The 16,531-nt window shown below is 42.4% G+C and overlaps 1 protein-coding gene across 1 annotated transcript in view; it reads right to left on the reverse strand.

The window, feature by feature from the left end:
* LOC125483381 (dTDP-D-glucose 4,6-dehydratase-like) overlaps positions 1 to 13,441 on the reverse strand; it is a 96,921-nt gene extending 83,480 nt beyond the window's left edge. The window contains exons 1-3 of the mRNA XM_048598399.1: positions 13,298 to 13,441; positions 10,124 to 10,180; positions 3,281 to 3,409 (exon numbers count right to left, since the gene is read on the reverse strand). Coding sequence (XP_048454356.1) covers positions 3,281 to 3,409; positions 10,124 to 10,180; positions 13,298 to 13,441 — 330 coding nt within the window. The remainder of the gene's footprint in view (positions 1 to 3,280; positions 3,410 to 10,123; positions 10,181 to 13,297) is intronic.
* Positions 13,442 to 16,531: the final 3,090 nt, after the last annotated feature.

Genomic DNA, 16,531 nt, shown 5'->3' on the forward strand with positions numbered 1-16,531 from the left:
TACCGACCAACCTCATCCCGCCCCCTTGACCTGTCCGTCCTCCCTGGACTGACCTATCCCCTTCCTAACTCCCTACCTACACTCACCTTTCCTGGCTCCATCCCCGCCTCTTCGACCTGTTTGTTTCCTCTCCACCTATCCTCTCCTCTATCCCTCTTCTATCCGCCTCCCACTCTCTCCCTATTTATTTCAAAACCCCCTTCCCCTCCCCCTTTTCTGATGAAGGGTCTAGGCCCGAAACGTCAGCCTCTCTGCTCCTATGATGCTGCTTGGCCTGCTGTGTTCATCCAGCCCTGCACCTTGTTGTCTCGGATTCTCCAGCATCTGCAGTTCCTACTATCTCTGAAACTATTTTCACTGGTTGGAGATTCTAGAACCAGGGAAGTGGTCTAAAAATTAGAGCCAGACTGTTCAGAAGAGATATTAGGATGAGCTTCTACACAAGGGTGGAAAAGGTTTGGAACTCTCTTCCATAACCAGCAGTTCATGCTAGATCAGTTGTTGATTTTAAGTCTGAGATGGATAAGTTTTTGTTAAGCAAATGTACTAAAGGTACATGGGCCAAAAGTAGGTATATGGAGTTAGGCCACAGATCAGCAATGATCCGAATGGTGGAACAGGCTTGAGGGAGCTGAATGGCCTACTCCTGTTATTATTTCCTATGCACAAACCGATGGCAGAGGTTTGAAACTTAACAAGGTCCTAATAGGAATTTATGGTGCCAATTAGTCTAAAAAAGACAATGACAAATGAAAAAGAAACAGAAAGAGGCCAGAGTTTAAAATGGGTTTTTGGACTATGTTTGAGTCTAAAGGATTGTGCCTGTGAAAGCTACAGGATGGAAATTTAATTGCTGTCTGGTTGTCCTATCATTATTAATTTATTAAAAGTTCATAGAATAGAACCTCAGTTACAAGAATTAAATTAACATTCCTCAGGGCCTGTTGGTAGCTATCTGCATACATCAATGTCATCAGAAATCAAACAAGATACCATCCCATGAGCTGGTCAGATCTTGGAAACAACTTAAGAACTTAAGTGAACTGGCTAGTTGCATCTCATTTATTTATTTTTCTTTTGATTTATCATTTAACTGTGTCTGTCTGTCTTTATGTTAATGGAGGGGGGGGCGAGAAGAAAAGAACATAGAGTTTAAATCATAATTTTTTTTGTTTAAGCTATAATCAAGATGTTTGCTATTGGTTATTCACAAAGTTTGGTTAGGAACCATTGGGGTCAATTTTAAAGATCATTGAATGTTTTAATTTTACTATGTTGTGTATGCAGGGTTGGGGAAGCAGATTTGATTTAGCTGACTATCTCCATGCTATAACAAACAAAAGAACAAAGTATTAATTAAATGGAGAAAAACTGCAGAAAGCTGCAACAAAAAGGAGCTCAGGGGTACTTGTGCATGAAACACAGAAAGCTAACACACAGGTGCAGCAGGTAATCAGGAAGAATAATGGAACCTTGGCCCTTACTTCAAGGAGGTTGGAGTAAAGAGTAGCTAAGTCTTGCTGCAACTGTACAAGATCTGGTGAGCCCACATCTGGAGTACTAAGAGCAGTTTGGTCCCTCTACTTAAGGAAAGATATTATTTTGTTGCAGACATTTCAAGGAAGGTTCAATAGGGGGATCCTGGTATGGGAGAAGTGTCTTATGAGCAAAAGATGAACAGGCTGGGAGTTTATTTATTGGAATTTAGAAGGATTATTTCATTGAAACATAGGGAATTCTTAAGGGGCTTGACAGGGTAAATGCTGAGAGGATGTTTCCTCTCATGGGAGAATCTGGGACCAGAGGGCATGGTCTTAGAATAAAGCAGTGCCAATTTAACAAAGAGACGAGGAAGAATTGCTGCTGCCACACAGAGGTGTGGGGGCAGAATCCTTGTATATGTTTAAGGTCGAGGTAAATAGATTTTTGATCAGTAGGGGAATCACGAGTTATAGCAAAAAGGCAGGAAAGTGGGCTTAAGGAATGCCAAATCAGTCACGATCCTGTTGAATGGTGGAGCTGGCTGAAAGGGGTTTATGGCTTTCTCACATTCCTATTTCTGATGGTCTTATGATGTTAACAGTGGAAGAGGAGAAGAAAATAAGACTGGCAATGACGAAATATCAGAAAATGATGGAAGTTAACATAAAAGGGAACAAAAAACCTCTTGATCATGTAAATGATAAGTGGTTAGTAAGGCTGGTGTCATTACAGACGACAAAAGCACAGGGTAAATCTGGAATATTTAATGAGTAGTCTGTTTGCTTGTGAAGAGAAAGCTATCAAAGTATTGAATTATTGGTAGAAGTGGAGATTCTGGAAGTGATGGGTAGATGAAAATTGACAGGGAAGAATTACTCAACAAACTGACAGTGCTCAGAATGGATAAGTCATCTGGTCCTGAAGGCCCACATCGATGGGGTGGGGGATAGTACGGGATGCCAGTGGATTGAGGAGTCACATCCTTATTCAAGAAAACAGTAACTGGAAGTCATTCAGTTTAACATTAATGCCTGGATAATGTTTTAGAAGCAATAATGAGGGGCAAAAGAAAACAAGAACTTGGAGAGGTTTGAGGTAACTACCTGAATGGTGCCATCAATGGGAAATTTTAGTAACAATATTGGCTGAAGAATCTACTGTTGTTCTTCTTGAAGCAAAGGAAATTGAGGCATAGTTACAAAATAACAACCGATTTCGATAAGATAGACAAGGCGTTCCATTTTGGTAAAGAGATGTCAGGGAGAGGTGAGGAAGAACTTTTCGCTCAGTAAGTGGTAATGGCCTGGAACTCTCTGTTCACAAGTGTAATGACAGCAGAGATTTTTCAATGGCATTTTCTTTTTTAATAAAAAGGTGAACATCAGGAAAAAATAAACTTTCAGGGCTACTAGGAATGGGCCTCCCTTCCAACTCAATTTTGATTTAGCCTCCTCCGCCTTTTCCCACCTCTCCCTCATCTTTGATGGTCAGCATTGTCCTTAATGGGCTCTGCACATAAATTAATCAATTGGAAAACATGGATGACTTAAAGGTGGTTAATAGAAAAATAAGTACCACAGATGATTTGGTAATTAATAAAAATGTTGTTCAGTTGTGTGTAAAAGCATTTGTGGATATAAAAAGAGGAAATATAAAAACAAGGATGGGCATGACTGGCTTGCTCTAAGCAGTGTTAGCATGGATTACACCGAGCTGAATGGTCTCTGTCTGGGTCATAAATAAGTGGCTATCACACACATCCTCCATGAAATGATATTAAATTATTACTTTAAGTTACCTCCTTAATACTTCCCTCGTAGACCTCATCAGTACTAACATGAATGAACTTCTCAACATTAGCCTGATAAGCAGCTTTCACTAGGACTTCTGTACCATAGATATTCACATTTGTGAATTCTAAAGAACACCAAAATTACTTTCTGAAAAACAAATATTAAAATTTAACTTTGTCTAGCAGCATGGAATTGAGATTCATGCAACAAGTTTAAAACAATGCTAGGATTTAAAGAAAAACCAAATAATCACAAAGGTGACTGATGAGGTCTTAGCACCAAAAATAAAATGCCAGCCAGACATTTTAAAATAATGTTATCCAAAACATGAGAGTACAAATCAAAGGAAGTTGTTCTCAATCTTTACAGCACTCTGCTCAGACCAAACTCAAATCCTGCATCTGGTTCTGGTTCTGATTGTCAAGCAAGAGACTGAAGCTCTGGGAGGAACTCATAAGATGTGGTATGAAACCGAACTCTAGTCTTGCACGTTCAAATTATGAGGAAAGACTTTTTAAAATGGCAGTTCAGTAATTCCTCCCTGTCAATTTTCATCTACCCATCACCATCTCCAGCTTCAATATTTGCAGAAGCCCCACCCTCATTTTCAACAGATTCCATTTTTGCTGGCAGGGGAAAGGTAGTGGGGAGTGAATCACACGTGGGAAACCTGAACTCAGTAGCACTGTTTGAACTCAGTGTTGCTGTGCAGTGTTTAGCTGTTGCAAGAACCTTTACCTGCAGTGTGGGAGTTACAATTTATAAAGGTAAATACTGATGAAGGTTGAATAAAGATTGTCATGGTGTGAACTTATTTAAATTTTAAAAACAATTTTAATAGCTTTCTTTAAATGTCAGCAGTTGTTTGCTGATAATTCATTTATGACGAATGCTTGGCTAATTTCCCAAAGCCTAAGATTATCTCAGCAGAAAGAGACCAAGGTCACAGTTTGGTTGACAGTTTAAACAGAACCAGATATCTTTGATTATTTGGTGCAAGACATGAATAAAAGTTTGTTTCTAAGAACAGATGAACCACTAAAGACTTGAAGAAAAGGTTTGAATAAGATTTCAATAATGGGAAAAAAATTGAAAGAACTACAGATGCTGGAAATCTGAAACAAACACAGAAATTACTGGAAAATTTCAACAAGTTTAGCAGCATCTGTGGAGAGAAACCAGAGTTAACGTTTCGGGTCAAGTGACCCTTCTTCAGAACTGCTGGTAGCTAGGAAAAGGATAGTTTTTGTAAAGAAGATGGGGTGGGGGCAGTGGATTAAACGACAGAGTGGGGAAAGATGCTCAAGCCCTAAAACTATTGAACTCAATACATCCAGAAAGCTGCAGGGTTCCCAAGCAGAAAATGAGGTGCTGTTCTTCCAGCTTTTGCTGAGCTTTGCTGGAGCACTGCAGCAAGCCTGCAATAGAAATGTTGGCCAGACAACATGCTGGTGTGTTGAAGTAGCAGGTAACTGGAAGCTCAGGGTCTTTTTTGTAGTTTTCTCCACACTGGGGATACAAAGTGCAGACTAGGTGACCACATTTGGGGAACACCTACATGTTCAAAAATTGCAGACTTAATATCGAGTTCAACAATTTGGGGCTCGAGTACATTTCCCAATGCTTTCTCCCACCCCCACACACCAGGTCTCGTCATCACACGGACTGCTACCACACACTTCCCATCGTCAGACACCAATAGCCCCCATTAGCAGCTATTCATTCTCCCAGACTGACTTTTAACCACTCCTTTGTCTGTCTGACTGTTTTCTTCTCTCTTTGGACTCTATCTCTACATTATCGTTTACTCTCCGCCCTTCATCATTTGTATAAAAACCATTCTTTACCTAGCTACCACCATTCTGAAGGAGGGTCACTGGACCCAAAACATTAACTCTGATTTCTCTCCACAGATGCTGCCAGAGCTGCTGAAATTTTTCAGCAATTTCCATTTTTGTTTCAAGAATGGGAGGTTTTTTAAAAAATAGTCAAGTTGTCAAATAGTTTTTGAACTTATTTGATTTCATTTCAGCACAATTCCTGACAACTGTTCAAGGAGGAGTTGGCATCGCTAAGCAGAATGTGCTAGGGAAGTGGAAAGGTCTGCAGGTGCATAAATCACTCAGAACAGATGCATTACACCTCAGAGTTCTGAAGGAGGTAGCTGAGGAGATTGTAAAGACATTGGTGGTGATCTTTCAGAAATCACTAGAGTCGGTGGGAGGGGAGGGGGGGGAGTGTGTGTGTGTGTATCCCAGACGACTCGAAAATGACTAGTGTAACACCCCATTTGACAAGGGAGGGAGGCATCAGATGGTAAATTATAGGCTGCTTTGCCTGACCTTAGTCGTTAGTAAGATTTTAAAGATCATTATTAACAATGAGAGTGTGGCATTCTTGGAAGTACATGGTAAAACAGGGCTGAGCAAGCACAGCTTCATCAAGGGGAGGTCATGCTTGCTAAATCTGTTAGAACTCTTTGAGGAGGTAATCAGCTAGTTACACAAAGGAGAGCCAGTGGACCTGATCTATTTGAATTTCCAGAAGCCCTTTAATAAGGTGCTGCATAGGAGCTGATAAATAACAGCCCATGGTGTTAGGTGCAAGCATAGATAGAGGATTGGCTGATGGCTGACAGGCAGACAGTGAGAATTAAGGTGCCTTTTTAAGGATGGCAGCTAGTGACTGGTGCTGTTCCACAGGGGTCAGTGTTGGCACACAGCTATTCATGTCATACATTAACGATCTGGAAGAAGGAGATAAGGTCATTTTCCTAAGTTTACAGTTGACACAAAGATAGGTGGAGGGATTAGTAACTGTTGAGGAGGCAAGGAGGCTGCAGAAGGACTTGGATAGGCTAGAAAAGTAGGCAAAAGAAGTGGCACATGGAATACAAAGTGTGAAGTTAAGCACTTTGATAGGAAGAATAAAGGCACTGGCAATTTTCAAATTGGGAAAAGGTTTTGGAAATCTGTAGCACAAAGGGACTTAGGAGTCCTGGTTCAGGATTCTCTTAAGGTTAACATGGAGTTTCAGTTGTCAGTTAGGAAGGCAAATGCAATGTTAGTATTCATTTTGAGAAGGCTGGAATACAAGAGCAGGCATACCTGTTGAGGCTGTATAATGCTCTGGTCAGACTTCTTGGAAGGGCTCCAGAGTGGTTACAAGAATGATGTTGGGGTGAAGAGTTTGACATATGAGCAGCAATTGAGGACTCTGGGTCTGCACTGAGTGAGTTGCCTCGCTATATGAGCCATCCAAGGTTTCTTCCCGCAGTCTGATATCTCCTTAACAAATAGGGCAACTCCCCCACCCCTTTCATATCCCCCTCTATCCTGCCTGAAACATCTGTATCCTGGAATGTTAATCTGCCAATCCTGTCGCTCCCTTAACCAAGTCTCTGTAATAGCAACAACATCATAGTTCCAAGTACTAATCCAAGCTCTAAATTCATCTGCCTTACCTGTTGCACTTCTCACATTGAAAGAGATGCACTTCAGTCCACCAGATTCTCTTTGATCAGAAACCATACCGTCTGCTCTTTCTGAGTCTTATGGGCCCTATTCTTTAGTTCCCTTTCAGTCCATTCACCTTTGCATTGGTTCCTACCTCCCTGCCAAGCTAGTTTAAATCCTCCCAAGTGACACCAGCAAACGTCCAAGTCAGGATATTTGTGCCCCTCCAGTTTAAATGCAATCCGTCCTTCTTGTACAAATCCCACCTGCCCTGGAAGAGATTTCAATGGCCCAGATATCTGAAACCCTCCCTCCTACACCATCTGTTTAGCCACATGTTGAGCTTTGGTTAGAGGAGGAGGCAGGGAGGGAAACACTGAGAAGTGTCACTTGACAACAGCCCCTCCGCAAGTCACCTTCTGGAAGCAGTGACTTCATTGATGCAGATCTTCCCCATGTCAGCCAATCAGCGTCACCACTCTGCTGCCCTCTTCAAGGTCTTTGAGTGTTGCTGAACAAAGAGACCTTGCGGTGCAGGTTCATAGTTCCTTGAAGATCGAATCATAGATAGACAGGGTAGTGAAGAAGGCATTTAGTATACTTGCTTTTATTGGTCAGTGCATTGAATAAAGGAGTTGGGATGTCATGTTGTGGCTGTACAGGACATTGGTTAGGCCATTTTTTGGAATACTGAGTCCACTTTAGGTCTCCCTGCTATAGGAAAGATGTTGCTAAACTTGAAAGGGTGCAGAAAAAGTTTACAAGGACGTTGCTGGGGTTGGAGGGTTTGAGCTATAGGGAGAGGCCAAATTAGCTGGGGTTATTTTCACTGGAGAGTTGGAGTTTGAGGGGTGACCTTACAGAGGTTTATAAAATCATGAGGTGCATGGATTGGGTGAACAGCCAAGATCTTTTTTCCAGAGTAAGGGAACCCAAAACTAGAAGGCATAGGTTTGAGGTGAGAGGTGAAAGATATAAAAGGGGCCTAAGGGACAACATTTTCACGCAGAGGATGATGCGTGTAAAGAATGAGCTGCCAGAGGAAGTGGTGGGGACTAGTACAATTACAACAATTAAAAGACATCTGGATTGGTCCATAAATAGGAAGGATTTAGAGGGATATGGTCAAATGCCGGCAAACGGGATTAGATTAATTTAAGATATCTGGTCTGCGTGGACGGGTTGGACCAAAGTGTCTGTTTCCATGCTGTACAACTCTACGACTCTATAACTTGGATGTGAAAGTAGAAGGTATAATTAATAAGCTTGCAGATGACACAAAAATTGTGAATGTTGTTGATAGTGAGGAGGATGGTCTCAGACTACAGTCTGATATTGTTAAGTGTGAGCTCGAATAAAGAAAGGATTTACATAAAGGATGGTAAATCCCAAGGGAGTGCTGAGGAACAAAGAGACCTTGGTCCTACACCCCTGAAGATGTCAACACAGGTAGACAGGATGCTTGCCTTCATTAGCTAGGGCGTAGAATATGGGAGCAAAGAATCACAGAATCCCTTGTGTGGAAACAGGACCTTTGGCCCAACGAATTCACACCAAACCTCAGAGCATCCCATCCAGATCCATCCCCCTACCTTTTCCCTGTAACCCACCTAATCTACACATCCCTGAACACTATGGGCAATTTAACGTAGCCAATCCACCTACCCTGCACATCTTTGGACTGTGGGAGGAAACCCACACAGACACGGGGAGAACGTGCAAACTCCACACAGGCAGTCATCCGAAGGTGGAATCAAACCCGGGTCCCTGGTGTTGTGAGGCAGCAGTACTAACAACTGAGCCACCATTTCACCCAAGGGGGTCTTTGTCAAATGCTTTAGTTAAGCCCATGTAGACAATATCCACTGCTTTACCCTCAATCATCTTTGCCACTTTCTCAAAAATCTTAATTTTGTGAGGACAAGAGATTATACAAATAGGCTGGTTTTCTCTAGAATTTAGAAGCTTAGGGGTAATCCAATCTTTACAATATTTACAGGAATAAAACAGGGTAGATAAAGATAAACAATCTCCATTGGTTGGAGATTCTAGATCCGGGGGAGCAGTCTAAAAATTAAACCATTCAGGAGAGATGCTAGAATGAATTTCTACACACAAAGGGAGGTACAGATTTGGAACTCTCTTCCACAAACAACAGTTAATGCTAAGTCAGTTGTTAGTTTTAAAATCTGAAATAGATAATTTTTTGATAAACAAAGTATTAAGGGATATGGGCCAAAGGCAGGGATGTTGAGTTAGGCCACATACCTGCCATGATCTCACTGAACGGCAGAAAAGGCTCAAGCGGGTTGAACGGAATACTCCTGTTCCTATGTTCCTAATGCTAATGCCATTAAATGCCAATAACATTGATGCTGAATAATTGCACACGCGTGGATTTCAGAAGATTTTGATTTTGAATGCTGTTGACCTGGGTGATTGGATTTATCTTCAAGTGTAGTGAAACTTTATCTGATAAATGAAAGACTGACACTAAATTAGCTTCAGAATGCCTGAAGAGAAAGGATTCATAGGAAGGTAATGTGCATATTTGCAGATTTAACTTGCCTATATCATGGACGCACTGTAAGAGATTGTGCTGCAGAGCAATAAGAATGATTCTAGCTAGCTGGAGGCCATTTGAACACATTAACTTAATACGTTTACACTGAGAAAGGGTTTACAAGAGTCTGAGAAAACAAGTTCAATGTGGCCCCCGTTTTTCAGAGCTTATAATGACAAGAAACATCATTATTGTAAAGATAGGTAGAGGTTAGAGTGGAAAGGGACACATCTTCCATGCATCAGTTTCATTTTGCTTGCTGCTTCCTGATGAGTCAAGCTTCTTCTTGAAACCTGCTGCCAGTCACAAATGTCAAAACTAAATGAAAGCCATGCAATCTTCCAATGCTACCCATCAAAATCATGAGATCATCCCTGAACACAGTGGGCAGTTTAGCATGACCAATCCACTTAAGCAGCACATCTTTGGACTGTAGGAGGAAACCAGAGCACCCAAAGGAAATCCATGCAGACACAGGGAGAACTTGCAAACTCCACACTGACATTTGCCCAAGGGTGGAATCGAACTGGATCCCAGGCACTGTGAGGCAGCAGTGCTAACAACTGAACTGCTGTGCCACCCACTCACTAAGCCACTATACCACCCACTGATAATGATAGCGGATTCTTTTATAAAGGGATCAGATAGACATTTCTTCTAACTCAAACATAACTTCAGGATGGCATATTCTCCTGGGCGCCAGGGCATTCTGAAGTGGGAGGGAGAACAACTGGAGGTCATGGGCCACTTCAAATGTTTCTAAATTAAATCATGATAACTTCCAGTCTATCAAATTTATTTAATAGAATTTCAGTATTTTAGCTGACTACCTTGCCCAAGTTTACAATCAAACAATCTGGATATCTCTCCTGAAGACAAATAATCACCTGAGGCACTCCAAAGAAAAAAGCACATTCAATTACTTATTTAGTAAGAGCTAAATAACTTTTGCGAAAAGTTCTATAAAATACAAATTAAGTAGGGCCTCTACACAAGACAATGTAATCCCTATGATACAATTTGTTGGAAAACTATCCACATCCACCACATGGATTTTTTTAAAAAATTTACTCACATGAGTGCTGCCCTTGTCCTTCGGGATGGAAGTTGTTATGGGGCTGAAATAACTCCACAAAGGCCGGCATCCTGTCACCAAGTCACTCTTTATTTACACGTATATTGTATGTGACACCAACACTTGCTAGCTCGGAGTCTGTAGGTGTGAGGCTGGAAGAGCACAGCAGTCAGACAGCAGAGGAGCAGGGAAGTCAATGTTTCAGGCCGAAACCCTTCATCACGACTGGGGAGGGGAAGGGAAGCCCAGAAATAGAGGGATGGGGGTAGGGTTGGGGAAAGGGTAGGAGAGATGGTGATAGGTGGATACAGATAAGGAGTTATTGTGATTGGTCCATGGGAAGGGTGGAGCAGAGAGGTGAGTAGGAAGATAGACAGGTTAGTTCAGATCAGGAGAGGGAGGGCTGGACAAGGGTTAGGGTAGGGGTGGAGGGATTTTGAAGCTTGTGAGGTCAATGTTAAGGCCATTGGACTGTAAACTTCCAAGGCCAAAAAAAAATCAGCTGGTGTTCCTCTAGTTTGCATTTGGCTTCACTCTGACAGTGGAGGCGGCCAAGGATGGACATGTTGTCGGGGAGTGGGAGGGGGAAATTAAAACGGATGGCAATTGGAAGGTTTGGGTTGGTTGATGCATGCAGAATCAGAATGCAGATGTTCCACGAATCCGAGTCTGCGTTTGGTCTTCTCAATACAGAGGGGACCACAGCGGGAGCAACGGATGCAACAGACAAGGTTGGATGAAGTGCAGGTGAATCTCTGCTGGATCTGGAAGGATTGTTTGAGGCCTTGGATGGAGGTGAAAGGGGAGGTGCAGGGGCACGTGTTGCACCTCTTGCAGTTGTAGGGAAAGGTACCAGGCATGGTGGAGAAATTTGTGGGGAATGTAGAGCTGATGAGGGAGCACGGAATGAACGTTCCCTGTGGAGAGCAGACAGGGGTGAGGAGGGAAATGTCTTTCTGATCTGATTGTAGGTGGTGGAAATGTCGGCAGATGATGCTTTGGATCCGGAGGTTGATGGGGCGGTACATGAGGACTAAGGGGACTCTATCCTTATTGCTGTTGAGGGGAGGGACATCATTTATATATATTACAAGCAACGGAGATCCCAGCACTGATTCTTGCGGAACATCACCAGCCACAGACTACTGGTCAGAAAGATGCCCCTTCACAACTACCCTCCATCTTCTAAAACCAAGCCAATTTTGTATCCAATTTACAAATGCACCATGGATCCCATGTAACTTAATCTTCTAGACCTGCCTATCTTGAAAGACCTTGTCAAATACTTGAGTAAAATCCACGTAGGCAGAATCCACTTCCCTACCCTCAATCATCTTCGTCACTTCCTTAAAAACTCAATCAAATTTGTAAGACAAGAGCTCCCCTTCACAAAGTCATGCCGACTATCCCTAATAAGTACATTCTTCTCCAGATGTGAGTAAATCCTGTCCCTAAGAATCTTCTCCAATAATTTCCCTATCACTGATGTAAGGCACGTTAGGCCAATAGTTCCCTTGATTATCTCTGTTGCCCTTCTTAAACAAAGGAGCAGCATTAGCTATTCTCCAGTCTTCTGGGATCTCAATGTGGCTGAAGAGGGCATCTCTGTCGAAGCTCCAGCAACCTTCTTCCTTACCTCCCTCAGTATCCCACGAAAGATCCCATCAAGCTCTATGGACTTATCTACCACCCAAACCCGACCTCCTCTTGATTATCAAGATGCCCTAGAATATCAACATACACCTCTCTCATCTTACTCTCATCCATTTCCTTTTCCTTGGTGACTACCGATGTGAAGGAGTCATTAAGGACCTTATCCACTTTCTCTGGCTCCAAGCATAAATTCCTTCCTTAATCTTCAAGTAGACCTACCTTTTCCTCAGCTACCCTCTTGATCCTAATATACATATAAAATGCATTTGGATTCTCCTTAATCCTACATGCCAAAGACATTTTATGGTCTCTTTTAGTCCTCCTAATTCCTTGTTTAAGTTCTTTCCTGCTTCCTTTATATTCTCAAAGGCCTTGTCTGATTTCAGATTCCTAAATCTTACATATGCTTCCACTTTTTTTTTTAAACTAAACTTTCAATATCTCGTCATCCAGGGTTCCCAAATCTTGTCAACCTTAATAATCCAACAACATCACCATCCAGGGAAAAAAAAATCAGCCTGCTTGACTGGTACCACATGGACAAACGTCAACTCCCTCCACCACTGATGCTCAGTAGCACCATTGTGTACTATGTACAACACACACTACAGAAATTCACCAAAGATCCTGAGACAGCATCTTCCAGATCCACTTCTATCTAGAAGATCAAGGGCAGCAGATACATGGTATACCACCAAATGCAAGCTCTCCTCCAAGTCATTCACCACCCTGACTTGGAAAGATATCATTATTTCTTCATTGTCCTCCATAGGGACATTGTGGTTCAACCTAGCACATGTGGACTGCAGCAGTTCAAAAGGATAGTTCACCACCACTTTCTCCAGGGCAACTAAGGATAATTAATACTGGTCAGTCAGCCATGCCCACAAACCACCAGTTTGATAAAAAGACAATTCTGCAGATAATCTGCAGGGTTCTGTTACATCTGCAAATGGTGTAAAATCTGAACTTCAGTGTTGTTTCTGCAGAGGTTCAAAGGGGTCTGTGATATGGGTGTTTATATATCTGTTTATATAATCAGTACTGTAACTATTATCCACACACGGTGCCTGTGATCTGCAGGGTGTTAGATACTATCAATAAGCAACACTTCAATTTATATCTCTTCCCCGCCGCCCCATGTGATCGATGCATTGCCACAGTCGACCTGTTCCCGCTCTGTGCTGGTATCTTCGGAGTCCCTCCTCCAATACCTACATGAAGCCCGGTCATCAGAAGCCCCTTTCAAACGCTGTCAGGGCGTTTCTGCTCCAACCTCGCACATCCTCTCCGCTGCTTTACGGCTATTATAAACCGACCACATTAACCCAGGAGAACGTGCTCGCTTCCAGATCATTATGTACGTCTTTAGAGAAACCTCGCTCGTGACCAGGGACAGCTCTGCTTGTAGATAGACCATTACGCTCGCTAGCGCCCTCCTGGACAAGCCATCAGGGTGTGATGATGGAAGTATATGAGCCGTACCTGTTTGCCATTGGTTGGCTGCTGTTTGCACTCGGGTCGTGCTGGGGAGCGGGAAGTGGTTGTGTTGCGTATCAGAAAGCTGAACACACGCAGTGGGGGAGAGATTGTAGCTACCGTTGCGCCGGACTATGACCGTCACCGGGCTGTTGACCAACGAGGCGGCCCGACGCGACAAAACATCCAGTTCCAGCTGCGAGATTTGAGGAACAGTCACTGGACCCGAAACGTTATCTCTGATTTCACTCCACAGATGCTGCCAGACCTGCTGAGCTTTTCCAGTAATTTCTGTTTTTGTTTCTATGGGAACTGGCTCTGCTAAGTCCACACGCGCCTGAATAAGCAATGTGAAAGGGTCAGCAGTGAGCGGGTATATTTTAAAGCTGAGGTAGCCAGTTAACTGAATTATTCAATAGGTCTACTGAAAATGCAGTAATTTTATCGTGCATGGAAAAAGAAACAATTAAAAAAAACTTTTAGAATCGTAGAACAAAACACAGGATTATGGGACTTAAGAGCAAGGTATGTTTGAGCCTAAGATAGTGCGGAGCTGGAGGAACACAGCAGGCCAGGCAGCATCATAAGAGCCGAAAAGCTGACGTTTCGGGTCGGGACCCAAGTTCAGAAAACTTTTTTCTCCAGCTGCACACTGTGTTACTTCTGACTGCAGCATCGGCAGTTCTTGCTGTCTCTGAGTTTGTTTGAGCCTGCTCTGTTATTTAACAAGGTCGTACAACAGCAAAATATTGTTAATGCTAAAAACGTGACTCACGCAGTGAATGCTGGTGAAACTGAAAGCATTTGTGGAGAGAGATACAATTGATGTCCCAAGTCCATATGATTTGAAGAACTCACACAACTCCAAACGTTAACTGTTTCTCTCACCATAGATGTTGCCATTCTAAACTAATCCCATCTGCCTGCACATGATCTGTATCCCTGTATTCCCTGCCTGTTCATGCCTCATACATCATTATAGTATCTGCTTCTACCACCTCCCCATCAGCTGCTAACAAAATTTTATCCTTTTTTTCAAATAAGGAGATTGAAATTGTACACAGAGCTCCAAATGCAAACACACTAAGGCCCTGTATGATTTCTCTACTTTTATATTCCATTTCCAACGCAATCATAATACTCCCATTATTCATCTGTTATTTCATAAAATAACTGTCAACTTTATCAGATATTTTTTGCCTTTAGCAATTCAATCCTGAACTGAATTTATCAGTTCCTACTTTTCTGAATGTGAATTTTGTTTTTCCTACATTATTGCCTCTAACACTTTCTCTGACACTGATTGCCTGGTCTGTAGTTGCTCAGGTTCACCATTTTCCCTCTCTTAAACAGGCGTGTATAACATTGGCAATCCTTCAGTGCTCTTGCATCATCCCCCATGGCTTGGTAAATTTTGACTTGGTAAACTTTGGCTAAAATCTCTGCAATTTCCACGTTTCTGTTGAAATATTGGAGACTGTGAGTTTTCAACCTTGAGAACAGTAAACTGCATTTATCTATTTTTATTCTTTCCTGTAATTCTTCTGCCTTCTTTACTGGAGTCTTCATTAAGAAGATGCCAAATATCTCCTTTTCAGCCCTCATAAATAGCCTTACTGTTCCCTTGCCTATCTTTTTAAGATATGTATGTTTAGAAAGACTTCCATGTTCCCCTTATTTACTTCCATACTCTTTTCCCTTTTATATTTCCTCTGTACTTTCTACATTCAGCTTGTTTCACTATATTGGGAACCTGATGATTAACTTTTTTTTTTGTTCTACTTCATTTTAATTTTATATTTTTGTTATCAAGGAAGATCTAATTTTAGATGTCCTTCCTTTCCCCACTCATTCTAACGCATCAACTTTGTGTCATAGAGTCACACAGTGTGGAAACAGACCCTTTGATCCAACTAGTCCATGTCAACGATGTTCGCAAACTGAACTAATCCCACTTGCCTGTGTTTGATCCATATCCCACCAAACTTTCCTATTTATGTACTTATCCAAATGTCTTTTAATTATTGTAACTGTACCTGCTTCTGCCACTTCCTCTGGCAGTTGATTCCACACATGAACCACACTCTGTAAACAAAAAAGTTGCCCCTCCTTTTTAAAACTTTCTCCCATGACCTTAATATGCCCCTAGTTTTGAACACCCCCACCCTAGAGAAAAGATCCTTACTGTTGCCCCTAATGATTTTATAAACCTCTATTAAGTCACCCTCAACTCCTGTGCTCCAGTGAAAGAAGTCCTAGCCTATTCAGCCTATTTTTATCACTCTCACCCTCCACTCCGGCAACATCCTGGTACATCTCTTCTGAACCTTCGCCAATTTAATTATATGCTTCCTAAAGCAGGATGACCAGAACTGCACATAGTACTCCAGAAGAGACGTCACCAATGTACTGTACAACCTCAACATCACTCCTGTATTCAAAGGTCTGGGCAATGAAGGCAAACATTCTAAGTGGCTTCTTAACTCCCACCCCCACCTCCTACCTACCTGTCTCATCCCTGCCTCCTTGATCACCCCCACCCTCCTACCTACCAGTCTCATCCCCGCCTCCTTTACCTGTCCGTCTTCCCTTGACTGACCACTCCCCACTTACACTCACCTTTACTGGCTCCAACCCCGCCTCCTTGGCCTGTCCGTCTCCTCTCCACCTATCTGCTCCTTTATCCATCTTCCATCCGCCTCCCCTCTCTCTCTATTTCAGAATCCCCTTCTCCTCCCCCATTTCTGAAGAAGGGTCCAGACCCGAAACATCAGCTTTCCTGCTCCTCTGATGCTGCTTGGACTGCTGTGTTCATCCAGCTCTACACCTTGTTATCTCTTTTCTTAACCACCTTGTCCACTTGTGATGCAAGTTTCAAAGAATTATGTACCTGAACCCTTAGGTCTCTCTGTTCTACAACATTACCCAGGGCTCTATCATGAATAGTATAAGTCCTGCCCTTAATAAAAACTGAAAGAACTGCGGATGCTGTAAATCAAGAACAAAAACAAAGTTGCTGGAAAAGCTCAGC

Source organism: Rhincodon typus, chromosome 6 (assembly GCF_021869965.1).
Source record: "Rhincodon typus isolate 14 chromosome 6, sRhiTyp1.1, whole genome shotgun sequence".
NCBI lineage: Eukaryota > Metazoa > Chordata > Chondrichthyes > Orectolobiformes > Rhincodontidae > Rhincodon > Rhincodon typus.